Source organism: Bombina bombina, chromosome 1 (genome assembly GCF_027579735.1).
Source record: "Bombina bombina isolate aBomBom1 chromosome 1, aBomBom1.pri, whole genome shotgun sequence".
Classification (NCBI taxonomy): domain Eukaryota; kingdom Metazoa; phylum Chordata; class Amphibia; order Anura; family Bombinatoridae; genus Bombina; species Bombina bombina.
Window position 1 is genome coordinate 216,397,277 of NC_069499.1, and position 13,862 is coordinate 216,411,138.

The 13,862-nt window shown below is 40.5% G+C and overlaps 1 protein-coding gene across 1 annotated transcript in view; it reads right to left on the reverse strand.

Moving 5' to 3' along the window:
- Nucleotides 1-13,862, reverse strand: part of ZFYVE26 (zinc finger FYVE-type containing 26) — a gene marked incomplete at its 3' end in the record, with an annotated part of 634,764 nt that overhangs the window by 358,658 nt on the left and 262,244 nt on the right. The window contains 1 exon segment of the mRNA XM_053697844.1: nt 179-301. Coding sequence (XP_053553819.1) covers nt 179-301 — 123 coding nt within the window.

Consider the following 13,862-nt stretch of genomic DNA (forward strand, 5'->3'; position numbering starts at 1 on the left):
AGAGAATGACTGGATATGGCAGTTAGGGGAGGAGCTATATAGCAACTGTGGGTGATCCTCTTGCAACTTCCTGTTGGGAAGGAGAATATCCCACAAGTAATGGATGATCCGTGGACTGGATACACTTAACAAGAGAAATATATGTTACTTCCCTTTAAGTGGAACTTATTTAAACTACCTGTAGAGTCTTCTCTGTGTCTTCCTTCTCAAGCTGATGCAGGAGATGCTCACGATGAAGAATGATTAAATGTTCCATAGGAATCTGATAAAAGTGACCCCAGTCCTCACATAGTGAATAGTCCTAAAAAAAAGTTTCATATACAAAACATAAGATCTATGTAATCTGAACTAAATGCATTTCCAAATCTCATATTCATTGTACAACAACAAAAAATGTGTTAATAATTGTAGATTTTTTATTGAGGTATTTCAGCAAATAACATACGCTTTGTGTTGACAAACTTATAGAATGCAAGATATATAAATGTTCAGACAGCATCAGACACATTGTGATTACAGAGAAAAGACATGAGGGGAAACACTTATTTAACAAAGCTGAATGTAGCAAATATACATCTCGCTGAATATAGTAAACAGCTTTGACTCTAATAACCGTGCAACTCTAAAGATGCAAAAATGATAGTTCGATACCTCTTTTTAATATATAATATACATTAATACTAGAACCTCTAGAATACATTTTGCTGTCTACTAGAGTGAAATTTTATAATGGTCCTTTGGTAGCAATAACATTTTCATTTTCTTGTGTGAGGCAACATATTCTGAGACTCCTGTGTACGTAGGTGCAAAAAAGCGGATAAACACCGCCGAGAAAATTCACCAGATTGAGTGAATAGAAGTGATCTAATATAGAGTCACCCCCTCTCCAGAGTAAATATATAGATAAGATAACAAAATAGGCTTTACACCTTGGAATACAGTACTTAACATCAGATCAACGCCTCTGAAAATTGAAGTAAGGGGAGGGGGGGGGGGGGAGATGCGAAGATTAGCAAGGTCATAAGCAATGCAAATGGAGTTATAGCCATATTAAATTTAACCTGATACCTGGAATTAAGAGAAAATGCGGTCTGTAATGGTATAGGGGATGTGGCGTATTATAATATTTATGGTATGTAGAGGGAGGGAGTAATATGGTATGCTAAATATAATATAACATAAATCAGCTCAAGATATAAACAGCAAAGGTGTAGGTATCTACATGGCTCTTGAAGATTATATTAGCTTGTACAGTATAGGTAGAGTAATAGTATGTTACCACATTTGCATATGAAGACACTGTAAACACAATAACATTCTATATATCCTAGAGAACCCACATTTGAGAGCAATACCCTGTTGTAATAATTATATTAATAGTATAAGGAAATCCTTTGTGTGTGCTATGTTACGGCTTATCATAAGCATAACCAACTTAGCCCCTCACACATAAGATGTGAGGATATACATCTAGTGCACATAATAATAGTCATTGTCCCTGCTTAAAAATATGTACCTCCCTGTTAATAAGGCAAAGTAACATTGCTTTCCTATTTTTTTGAGATTATACCATGTACTATACTTTTCTCTTCACATCCACAGATATACCAATTCTAAATCAAAAGTGCATATATAAGCATATATTGTATAGTTAGCCAATCCCTCTCAGAATCTGCAGCCATAGCATAAGAATTATTTATAAAACATTGGACATGTAAACTGCCACACTAGGCAACTATTGCCTCTATCCCAGCAATACCCACCTCTCTCCTGCCGGCTAGAAGATAAGGAGGATCTATGCTTTAATATATACAATTGGGATAAGAAGACAATTCTATCCAATACATTATCAAATAAGCCTCTTCCCATCTGAGATAGGGGAAAATATGTAATAAGCTAAGTATAGACTGGCTGCCCATACTATATGACTGACCATTAGACTACAATCTATGGTGAAAACAGGCTTAGAGCACTAAAATGAGGAGCTTCAGTCCATAAGGACTTTGTATAAAGTATGCACAAAAGGCGTATCTGTAAAAAATTATAAAGAGTGGCGGCGCTGTGGATAAAATAAAAAAATTAAAAAAAAATAGACAGCCAGGCAAAATAAAGTACATGGGTATTTGACAAATACTTATACAACTTCAATTTATAAAGGTAAACCACCTTCTGATAACAAACACTAAGCAACAGTTTAACATTAGCTTACACCATCTTTTGGCAATTGAGTCTTTGAGGGCTGTAAGACCCTTGATGTAGATAACAATATTTAACAGACCGATAATGCGAAGCCCCTCTTCAATATATTGGATTCAGACCTGAGGCCGTCATTAAATGATACATCAATAAAGGGGTAATAACATAAAGGGCTTAATAACACTAGGTACATATGATATGCAAATCAGCAAGTTCAGCCCACGCCTCTCCTGTATGTCCGAACTGGTCTGAGCAAGTAGAGCTATACAATCTGGGTGAGTCTTAGAGGCAGCCGCAGGTTTCTTGGCCCGCTTCCCCTTACTCCAAGTCTGGTTAGGTCTCCAGACTGGTTTGGACTGGGCGAAATTTCCCTCTTGTTTTGCATTAGAGGAAAGTGAAGCTGCGCCACTCTTGAAGTTTCGAAAGGAACGAAAATTATTCTGTTTGGTCCTTAACTTATTGGAGCTATCCTGAGGAAGGGTGTGACCTTTTCCTCCAGTAATATCAGAAATGATCTCCTTCAGACCGGGCCCGAATAGGGTCTGTCCCTTGAAGGGGATGTTAAGAAGCTTAGACTTTGAAGTAACGTCTGCTGACCAGGACTTAAGCCATAGCGCCCTACGCGCCAAAATGGCAAAACCTGAATTCTTAGCCGTTAGCTTGGCTAAATGAAAAATGGCGTCAAAAATAAAGGAGTTAGCTAACTTAAGAGCTTTAATCCTGTCTAGAATATCGTCTAACGGGGTCTCCACCTTTAGAGCCTTCTTCAAGAGAATCAAACCAAAAAGCCGCTGCAGCAGTAACTGGGGCAATGCATGCAAGAGGCTGGAGAATATAACCTTGATGTGTAAAAATTTTCTCAAGGAGACCCTCCAATTTTTTATCCATAGGATCTAGAAAAGCACAACTGTCCTCGACGGGGATAGTTGTACGCTTAGCTAGGGTGGAGACTGCTCTCTCCACCTTAGGAACCGTCTGCCACGAGTCCCGTATGGTGGCATCTATGGGAAACATTTTTTTAAAAGCAGGAGGGGGAGAGAACGGCACACCTGGTCTATCCCATTCCTTAGTAATAATTTCCGGAAACCTCTTAGGGACTGGAAAAACATCAGTGTAAACAGGTACTGCAAAGAATTTGTCCATTTTACACAATTTCTCTGGAACCACAATGGGGTCACAGTCATCCAGAGTCGCTAAAACCTCCATAAGCAATAAGCGGAGGTGTTCAAGCTTAAATATAAACGCTGTCATCTCAGAATCAGACTGAAGTAACGTCTTCCCTGAGTCTGAAATGTCACCCACAGATAGAAGCTCACCTGCCTCGGCTTCTGAGCATTGTGAGGGTATATCGGACACAGGCAATAAAGCGTGAGAAAGCTCTGTATTAATTCTAGCCCCAGAGCTGTCTCGCTTTCCATGTAGCCCTGGCAGTTTGGAGAATACCTCTGTGAGGGTAGCATTCATAACTGCCGCCATGTCCTGTAAGGTAAAAGAATTAGATGCGCTAGATGTACTTGGGGTCACTTGAGCGGGAGTTATAGGTTCTGACACATGGGGAGAGTTAGATGGCATAATCTCCCTCTTTTCAGTCAGAGAATCCCCTGGAGATAAATCTTTAAGCGCCATAATATGGTCTTTATAGTTTATAGAAATATCAGTACATTTGGTACACATTCTAAGAGGGGGTTCCACAATGGCTTCCAAAAATATTGAACAAGGAGTTTCCTCTATGTCAGACATGTTTAACAGACTAGTAATGAGACAAGCAAGCTTGGAAAACACTTTAATAAACGTGAAACAGCAATTAAACAAAAACGTTACTGTGCCTTTAAGAGAAAAAAACTAGCACTTAAACTGCTAAACAGTGAAAAAATACAGAAAAATCTTTGAAATTTTTACAGTGTGTATAAGGGACTAAAGCAGCATTGCATCCACTTGCAAATGGATGATTAACCCCTTAGGCCCCAAACCGGATTGAAAAACGTTAAAAAACTTTAAAAATCAATTGAGCACCAAGCCACAGCTCTGCTGAGGCTCCTACCTGCCCTTAAATACGATTTTGTGCAGAAATAACCCCCTTTGAAATGGTTCTCAGATGCCAGAGGACTCTTCTAGGGAAGCTGGATGTCTCAGTCTGTATTAAAACTGCGCAGTTAGAGCGCTAAAATAGGCCCCTCCCACCATGTACTGGATGTCAGAGGGGCCTTAAGAAAATACTCCTAGGAGTATCTGACTAGCCATGTGGAAACTAGGCCCCAAATATAAACTTATCTCCCTCAGAGAAAACAGAATTTATGCTTACCTGATAAATTACTTTCTCCAACGGTGTGTCCGGTCCACGGCGTCATCCTTACTTGTGGGATATTCTCTTCCCCAACAGGAAATGGCAAAGAGTCCCAGCAAAGCTGGTCACATGATCCCTCCTAGGCTCCGCCCACCCCAGTCATTCGACCGACGGACAGGAGGAAATATATATAGGAGAAATCATATGATACCGTGGTGACTGTAGTTAGAGAAAATAATTCATCAGACCTGATTAAAAAAAAAAACCAGGGCGGGCCGTGGACCGGACACACCGTTGGAGAAAGTAATTTATCAGGTAAGCATAAATTCTGTTTTCTCCAACATAGGTGTGTCCGGTCCACGGCGTCATCCTTACTTGTGGGAACCAATACCAAAGCTTTAGGACACGGATGAAGGGAGGGAGCAAATCAGGTCACCTAAACGGAAGGCACCACAGCTTGCAAAACCTTTCTCCCAAAAATAGCCTCCGAAGAAGCAAAAGTATCAAATTTGTAAAATTTGGCTAAAAGTGTGCAGTGAAGACCAAGTCGCTGCCTTACATATCTGGTCAACAGAAGCCTCGTTCTTGAAGGCCCATGTGGAAGCCACAGCCCTAGTGGAGTGAGCTGTGATTCGTTCAGGAGGCTGCCGTCCGGCAGTCTCATAAGCCAAACGGATAATGTTTTTAAGCCAAAAGGAAAGAGAGGTAGAAGTCGCTTTTTGACCTCTCCTTTAACCAGAATAAACAACAAACAAGGATGATGTTTGTCTGAAATCTTTAGTAGCCTCTAAATAGAATTTTAGAGCACGGACAACGTCCAAATTGTGTAACAAACGCTCCTTCTTTGAAACTGGATTCGGACACAAAGAAGGTACAACTATCTCCTGGTTAATATTTTTGTTAGAAACAACTTTAGGAAGAAAACCAGGCTTAGTACGCAAAACCACCTTATCTGCATGGAACACCAGATAAGGAGGAGAACACTGCAGAGCAGATAACTCTGAAACTCTTCTAGCAGAAGAGATTGCAACCAAAAACAAAACTTTCCAAGATAGTAACTTAATATCTACGGAATGTAAGGGTTCAAACGGAACCCCTTGAAGAACTGAAAGAACTAGATTTAAACTCCAGGGGGGAGTCAAAGGTCTGTAAACAGGCTTGATCCTAACCAGAGCCTGAACAAATGCTTGAACATCTGGAATAGCTGCCCGTCGTTTGTGTAGTAAGACAGATAAAGCAGAAATCTGTCCCTTTAGAGAACTTGCAGATAATCCTTTCTCCAAACCTTCTTGTAGAAAGGATAGAATCTTAGGAATTTTTATCTTGTTCCATGGCAATCCTTTGGATTCACACCAACAGATATATTTTTTCCATATTTTATGGTAAATTTTTCTAGTTACAGGCTTTCTAGCCTGAATCAGAGTATCTATTACAGAATCTGAAAACCCACGCTTTGATAAAATCAAGCGTTCAATCTCCAAGCCGTCAGCTGGAGGGAAACCAGATTCGGATGTTCGAATGGACCTTGAACAAGAAGGTCCTGTCTCAAAGGTAGCTTCCATGGTGGAGCCGATGACATATTCACCAGGTCTGCATACCAAGTCCTGCGTGGCCACGCAGGAGCTATCAAGATCACCGAAGCCCTCTCCTGATTGATCCTGGCTACCAGCCTGGGAATGAGAGGAAACGGTGGGAATACATAAGCTAGGTTGAAGGTCCAAGGTGCTACTAGTGCATCTACTAGAGTCGCCTTGGGATCCCTGGATCTGGACCCGTAGCAAGGAACCTTGAAGTTCTGACGAGACGCCATCAGATCCATGTCTGGAATGCCCCATAATTGAGTTATTTGGGCAAAGATTTCCGGATGGAGTTCCCACTCCCCCGGATGGAATGTCTGACGACTCAGAAAATCCGCTTCCCAATTTTCCACTCCTGGGATGTGGATCGCAGACAAGTGGCAGGAGTGATCCTCCGCCCATTGAATTATTTTGGTCACTTCTTTCATCGCCAAGGAACTCCTTGTTCCCCCCTGATGATTGATATATGCAACAGTCGTCATGTTGTCTGATTGAAACCTTATGAATTTGGCCTTTGCTAGTTGAGGCCAAGCTTTGAGAGCATTGAATATCGCTCTCAGTTCCAGAATGTTTATCGGGAGAAGAGATTCTTCCCGAGACCATAGACCCTGAGCTTTCAGGGGTTCCCAGACCGCGCCCCAGCCCACCAGGCTGGCGTCGGTCGTGACAATGACCCACTCTGGTCTGCGGAAGCTCATTCCCTGTGACAGATTGTCCAGGGTCAGCCACCAACGGAGTGAATCTCTGGTCTTTTGATCTACTTGAATCGTCGGAGACAAGTCTGTATAATCCCCATTCCACTGTCTCAGCATGCACAGTTGTAATGGTCTTAGATGAATTCGTGCAAAAGGAACTATGTCCATTGTTGCAACCATCAATCCTATTACTTCCATGCACTGCGCTATGGAAGGACGAAGAACAGAATGAAGTACTTGACAAGAGCTTAGAATTTTTGATTTTCTGACCTCTGTCAGAAAAATCCTCATTTCTAAGGAATCTATTATTGTTCCCAAGAAGGGAACTCTTGTTGACGGGGACAGAGAACTTTTTTCTTTGTTCACCTTCCATCCGTGAGATCTGAGAAAGGCTAGGACGATGTCCGTATGAGCCTTTGCTTTTGACAGAGACGACGCTTGAATCAGGATGTCGTCCAAGTAAGGTACTACTGCAATGCCCCTTGGTCTTAGAACCGCTAGAAGGGACCCTAGTACCTTTGTGAAAATCCTTGGAGCAGTGGCTAATCCGAATGGAAGTGCCACAAACTGGTAATGCTTGTCCAGAAAAGCGAACCTTAGGAACTGATGATGTTCCTTGTGGATAGGAATATGTAGGTACGCATCCTTTAAATCCACGGTAGTCATAAATTGATTTTCCTGGATAGTAGGTAGGATCGTTCGAATAGTTTCCATTTTGAACGATGGTACCCTGAGAAATTTGTTTAGGATCTTGAGATCCAAAATTGGTCTTAATGTTCCCTCTTTTTTGGGAACTATCAACAGATTGGAATAAAATCCCATCCCTTGTTCTCTTATTGGAACTGGATGAATCACTCCCATCTTTAACAGGTCTTCTACACAATGTAAGAATGCCTGTCTTTTTATTTGGTTTGAAGATAATTGAGACCTGTGGAACCTTCCCCTTGGGGGTAGTTCCTTGAATTCCAGGAGATAACCTTGAGAAACTATTTCTAGCGCCCAAGGATCCTGAACATCTCTTGCCCAAGCCTGAGCAAAGAGAGAAAGTCTGCCCCCCACCAGATCCGGTCCCGGATCGGGGGCTATCCCTTCATGCTGTTTTGGTAGCAGTGGTAGGCTTCTTGGCCTGCTTACCCTTGTTCCAGCCTTGCATTGGTTTCCAGGCTGGTTTGGGTTGTGAAGTATTACCCTCTTGCTTAGAGGATGCAGAATTAGAGGCTGGTCCATTTCTGCGAAAGGGACGAAAATTAGGCTTATTTTTAGCCTTAAAAGACCTATCCTGTGGTAGGGCGTGGCCCTTTCACCCAGTGATGTCTGAAATAATCTCTTTCAAATCAGGTCAAAATAATGTTTTACCCATGAAAGGAATGTTAAGCAATTTTGTCTTGGAAGACACATCCGCTGACCAAGACTTTAGCCAAAGCGCTCTGCGCGCCACGATAGCAAACCCTGAATTTTTTGCCGCTAATCTAGCTAATTGCAAAGCGGCATCTAAAATAAAAGAGTTAGCCAATTTAAGTGCTTGAACTCTGTCCATAACCTCCTCATACGAAGATTCTTTATTGAGCGACTTTTCTAGTTCCTCGAACCAGAAACACGCTGCCGTAGTGACAGGAACAATGCATGAAATTGGTTGTAGAAGGTAACCTTGCTGAACAAAAATCTTTTTAAGCAAACCCTCTAATTTTTTATCCATAGGATCTTTGAAAGCACAACTATCTTCGATAGGAATAGTAGTGCATTTGTTTAGAGTAGAAACCGCCCCCTCGACCTTGGGGACTGTCTGCCATAAGTCCTTTCTGGGGTCGACTATAGGAAATAATTTCTTAAATATAGGGGGGGGACAAAAGGTATGCCGGGCCTTTCCCACTCTTTATTTACTATGTCCGCCACCCGCTTGGGTATAGGAAAAGCGTTGGGGGGCACCGGAACCTCTAGGAACTTGTCCATCTTACATAACTTCTCTGGAATGACCAAATTGTCACAATCATCCAGAGTAGATAATACCTCCTTAAGCAGTGCGCGGAGATGTTCTAATTTAAATTTAAATGTCACAATATCAGGTTCAGCTTGATGAGAAATCTTTCCTGAATCTGAAATTTCTCCCTCAGACAAAACCTCCCTCATGGCCCCTTCAGATTGGTGTGAGGGTATGACAGAACAATTATCATCAGCGTCCTCTTGCTCTTCAGTGTTTAAAACAGAGCAATCGCGCTTTCTCTGATAAGTAGGCATTTTGGATAAAAGATTTGCTATAGAGTTATCCATTACAGCCGTTAATTGTTGCATGGTAATAAGTATTGGCGCACTAGATGTACTAGGGGCCTCCTGTGCGGGCATAACTGGTGTAGACACAGTAGGGGATGATGTAGTATCATGTTTACTCCCCTCATTTGAGGAATCATCTTGGGCAATATCATTATCTGTGGCATTACTGTCCTTACTTTGTTTGGACACTATGGCACAATTATCACATAAATTTAAATGGGGAGACACATTGGCTTTCATACATATAGAACATAGCTTATTTGATGGTACAGACATGTTAAACAGGCTTAAACTTGTCAACAAAGCACAAAAAACGTTTTAAAATAAAACCGTTACTGTCACTTTAAATTTCAAACTGAAAACACTTTATTACTGAATATGTGAAAAAGTATGAAGGAATTGTTCAAAATTCACCAAAATTTCACCACAGTGTCTTAAAGCATTAAAAGTATTGCACACCAAATTTCAGAGCTTTAACCCTTAAAATAACGGAACCGGAGCCGTTTTTACATTTAACCCCTATACAGTCCCAGCTATATGCTTTGCTGAGACCCAACCAAGCCCAGAGGGGAATACGATACCAAATGATGCCTTCTATAAGCTTTTTCAGTGATTCTTAGCTCCTCACACATGCATCTGCATGCCTTGCTCTACAAAAACAACTGCGCATTAGTGGCGCGAAAATGAGGCTCTGTCTATAACTAGAAAAGGCCCCCATCTGAAAAAGGTGTCCAACACAGTGCCTGCCGTTTTTCTAAACAATCCCCAAGATTATAATAACCATTATTAGTTAGAATCTGCATAATATGCCTAGTAAAGCAATCGTTTTAGCCCAGAAAAATGTCTACCAGTTTTTTAAGCCCTTTTTGAAGCCCTTTATTCTTTTATGTTTAACTAAGAAAATGGCTTACCGGTCCCCATGAGGGGAAATGACAGCCTTCCAGCATTACATGGTCTTGTTAGAAATATGGCTAGTCATACCTTAAGCAGAAAGGTCTGCTAACTGTTTCCCCCAACTGAAGTTACTTCATCTCAACAGTCCTGTGTGGAAACAGCAATCGATTTTAGTAACTGTCTGCTAAAATCATCTTCCTCTTACAAACAGAAATCTTCATCCTTTTTCTGTTTCAGAGTAAATAGTACATACCAGCACTATTTTAAAATAACAAACACTTGATAGAAGAATAAAAACTACATTTAAACACCAAAAAAACTCTTAACCATCTCCGTGGAGATGTTGCCTGTGCAACGGCAAAGAGAATGACTGGGGTGGGCGGAGCCTAGGAGGGATCATGTGACCAGCTTTGCTGGGACTCTTTGCCATTTCCTGTTGGGGAAGAGAATATCCCACAAGTAAGGATGACGCCGTGGACCGGACACACCAATGTTGGAGAAAAAACGTAATATTTATGAAATCATGTAAACGTTTTGTCACTAAGCAATATGAATATTAACATGAGTATTACCCTGTTATGTAAGCATGATCCCAGTCGCTGTTAAATCACTGCATCAGGCTTACCTCAAATACACAAGGCTCTGTCAGCATTTTCTAGAACTTATTCCTCTCTCTCGAAATAAAAATACTGAACATACCTCAAAGCAGGTAATCTGCAGGCCGTTCCCCCAACTGAAGTTTTCCCATATTTATCAGTTATGTGTGAGAACAGCAATGGACCTTAGTTACAAACCGCTAAGATCATCAAATCTCCAGGCAGAATTCTTCTTCTAATTTCTGCCTGAGAGAAAAAAACAGTACAACGCCGGTACTGTTTAAAAATAACAAACTTTTGATTGAAGGTAAAACTACACTAAGTCACCACATATCTCTTGATACTTCCTTTCTTGTCGAGAGTTGCAAGAGAATGACTGGGGGTGGCAGTTAGGGGAGGAGCTATATAGACAGCTCTGCTGTGGGTATCCTCTTGCAACTTCCTGTTGGGAAGGAGAATATCCCACAAGTAATGGATGAACCCGTGGACTGGATACACCTTACAAGAGAAAATAATATATATATATATATATATATATATATATATAGATATAATTATATATATATATATATATATATATATATATATATATATATATATATATATATATATATATATGTGATAGTAAAGAGACTAAATCAAATTCGGTTTCTGCGCACATATATATGGCTATTCAATTAGTAGCACTGTTAAGTGTTTGTGAATACTGCTAATAATAATCAACAGTCAAAGTATAGCATAAAAATGTTTAGTATAAGCAGTTCACAAAAAGTTCATAAGATAATGCTGAGATTGGTAGAGGATTTACTTCTTACCAGAAATTACCTCAATCATATGAGGTAATGTATGTTCCCAACAGAATGATGAAGACTTGGTTTATTCCTTGATCTGTGGTTTGTTAATCCTTGTGAAACCTATGTGAAGGTACCTTATCCCTTATCTGAGGCTACTGAGGATGGAACCGAAGGCCCCTCCAATAGGACATTACTAGTTCCCAGTGCCACTGAGAGTGCCACTCGTTTTTTGACAGAATTGCTAGTCTCTCAGTGGCACTGGGAACTAGTAATGTCCTATTGGAGGGGCCTTCGGTTCCATCCTCAGTAGGGATAAGGTACCTTCACATGAACTTACATGCAACACACTTGCCACAGGGATAGTTACCTAAAGATCTATGTTGTGTGAGCCAGTTGCTTTGTCTTGCCTTAGATGTATACTGGCTTCTTACAAGCTTATCTTTTAGGTTTGATGCCCTTCTGGCAGTAATGTTTGAAAAATCACCTACTTCTTTTAGTACTCCAGTGTCACTAGTAAGAATATGCCAGTTTTTTGCCAAGATACTTTTTAGTGAATTCCAGTGACAGTTATAGTCTGTAATTAGTCTTATTCTTGAATCACCTGTCTTCTGTATAGGCATGAGGAGTTTTTCCCTATCCATATGCAAAGCCTTGTTAAAAGCCCCTCTTACCACTCTCTTAGAATATTCCCTAGCTAGAAATCTTTGCTCCATTTCTAATGCATGTTTTAGGTACTTCTCTTTAGTTGAACAGTTTCTGCGTAACCTCAGAAATTGGCCTTTGGGTATACCTTTTTTCAAGTGGCTAGGATGGCGACTGGAGGCAAGTAGGAGGCTATTAGTTGCAGTGGATTTTCGAAAGTTTTTAGTTGACACTATACCCTTATCAAGTTTTACCTCAATGTCTAGGAATGCAATCGTCTCTTCACTATATTGAACAGTAAAAGAGATGTTTCTACTATTGACATTTAGGGTATCAACAAATTGTTTTAGGAGGCCCTCAGAGCCCTCCCAGATGAGGAAAATATCATACACATATTGTAACCATATGTGGATGTTTTCCTCAAATAGGGGGCTCTGCAAAACCTCCTCCATCTCCCAAATGCCCAGATGCAGACAGGCATAAGTTGGGGCGCATGTAGCGCCCATGGCTGTACCTCTTAACTGTTTATAGATCTTATTGTCGAACATGAACACATTGTTAGTTAGTATAAAGGTAAGTAGTTTGACAACAAAATCAGTATGCCTCTGAACATAGCTTCCTCTTGTCTTGAGAAAGTGTTTACATGCCTCAATCCCTACATCATGCGGGATGGACGAATAAAGTCCTTCCACATCTAGGCATACCAAAAATGCCCCTTTCGGAACCACCAGTCCCTCAATTTTTCTCAGAAAATCAGCCGTGTCTAAGACGAATGAGGGCATAGTGGTGAGGAAGGGTCTTAGGAAGAGATCAATGTAGTTGCCAAGGTTCTCTGTTAGACTGCCAATGCCTGCTATTATCGGCCGGCCTGGTGGGATTTTTATGTATCTTTGGGATACAATAGAAAACTGGCATTATGGGATTATGGGATGCTCAGGGTACATATATTTAAGTTGGAGTTATAGTGCCGTTATCTTTTGCCTCTTTCAAGATGGAAAAGAGTGCATTTTGTATAGAAGGAATAGGGTTAAATGACAGGCACTGATATTGTTTCCTATCTAAAAGTTGTCTCTTTACCTCCAGAACATCACCTGCACAGCGTTAAGCCCCTCATATATAGGGGTGCTGCGAGCAGCCGGTGTAGCTAGACTTGAGGTGGTCTCTCTTGATATAACCAATACTATCTTGTACGAGCATTTCCATGTATATCATACACCACGTGTAAATATTTTCCGCTTCTGTATATCACTGACATTGTAGAATTAGCCACTTAGATCCCTTTATTAACCTGCCCAGGATATACCTCCAGTATGAGGATTTGGGGGTTCTGTGTGCAGCAGGGTGTAGTGGGCTATACATACAATTCTGTGATTTGACAAGACAGCTGTTACAATTTGTATCTAATGGTTGTATTTGGCGTGTACCCCTGACCGGTCAGGTTCTATATTGAAGTCATCTACGAGTTGATTTTCTTATGCTTATGTGTTTCATTAAAATTTCACTTGCATGGATCTGCTCCCATGATGTGGAGGAGGGACTTTCACGATTAAAGTAATTTTCATGATTTAAAATGATTTGAGAGTTTTTTTTTCCCAAAAGAGTGCTGAAATCCCTGTCTTTCTGGACTAACATGGCTACTTCAATCAACGTGTGTGTATGTATGTGTGTATATATATATATATATATATATATATATATATATATAAATATATATATATATATATATATATACACACACACACATACATACACACACGTTGATTGAAGTAGCCATGTTAGTCCAGAGATTTAGATATCAAAATGAGTATTTGATGGAATTTACAGATTATATCTTAAAACACATATTTAAAACACAGGCTAAAAAGACAAAGTGTTACAGAGGTCTGATTGCAGGGGGAGGAAGGTGTATAGTAAAA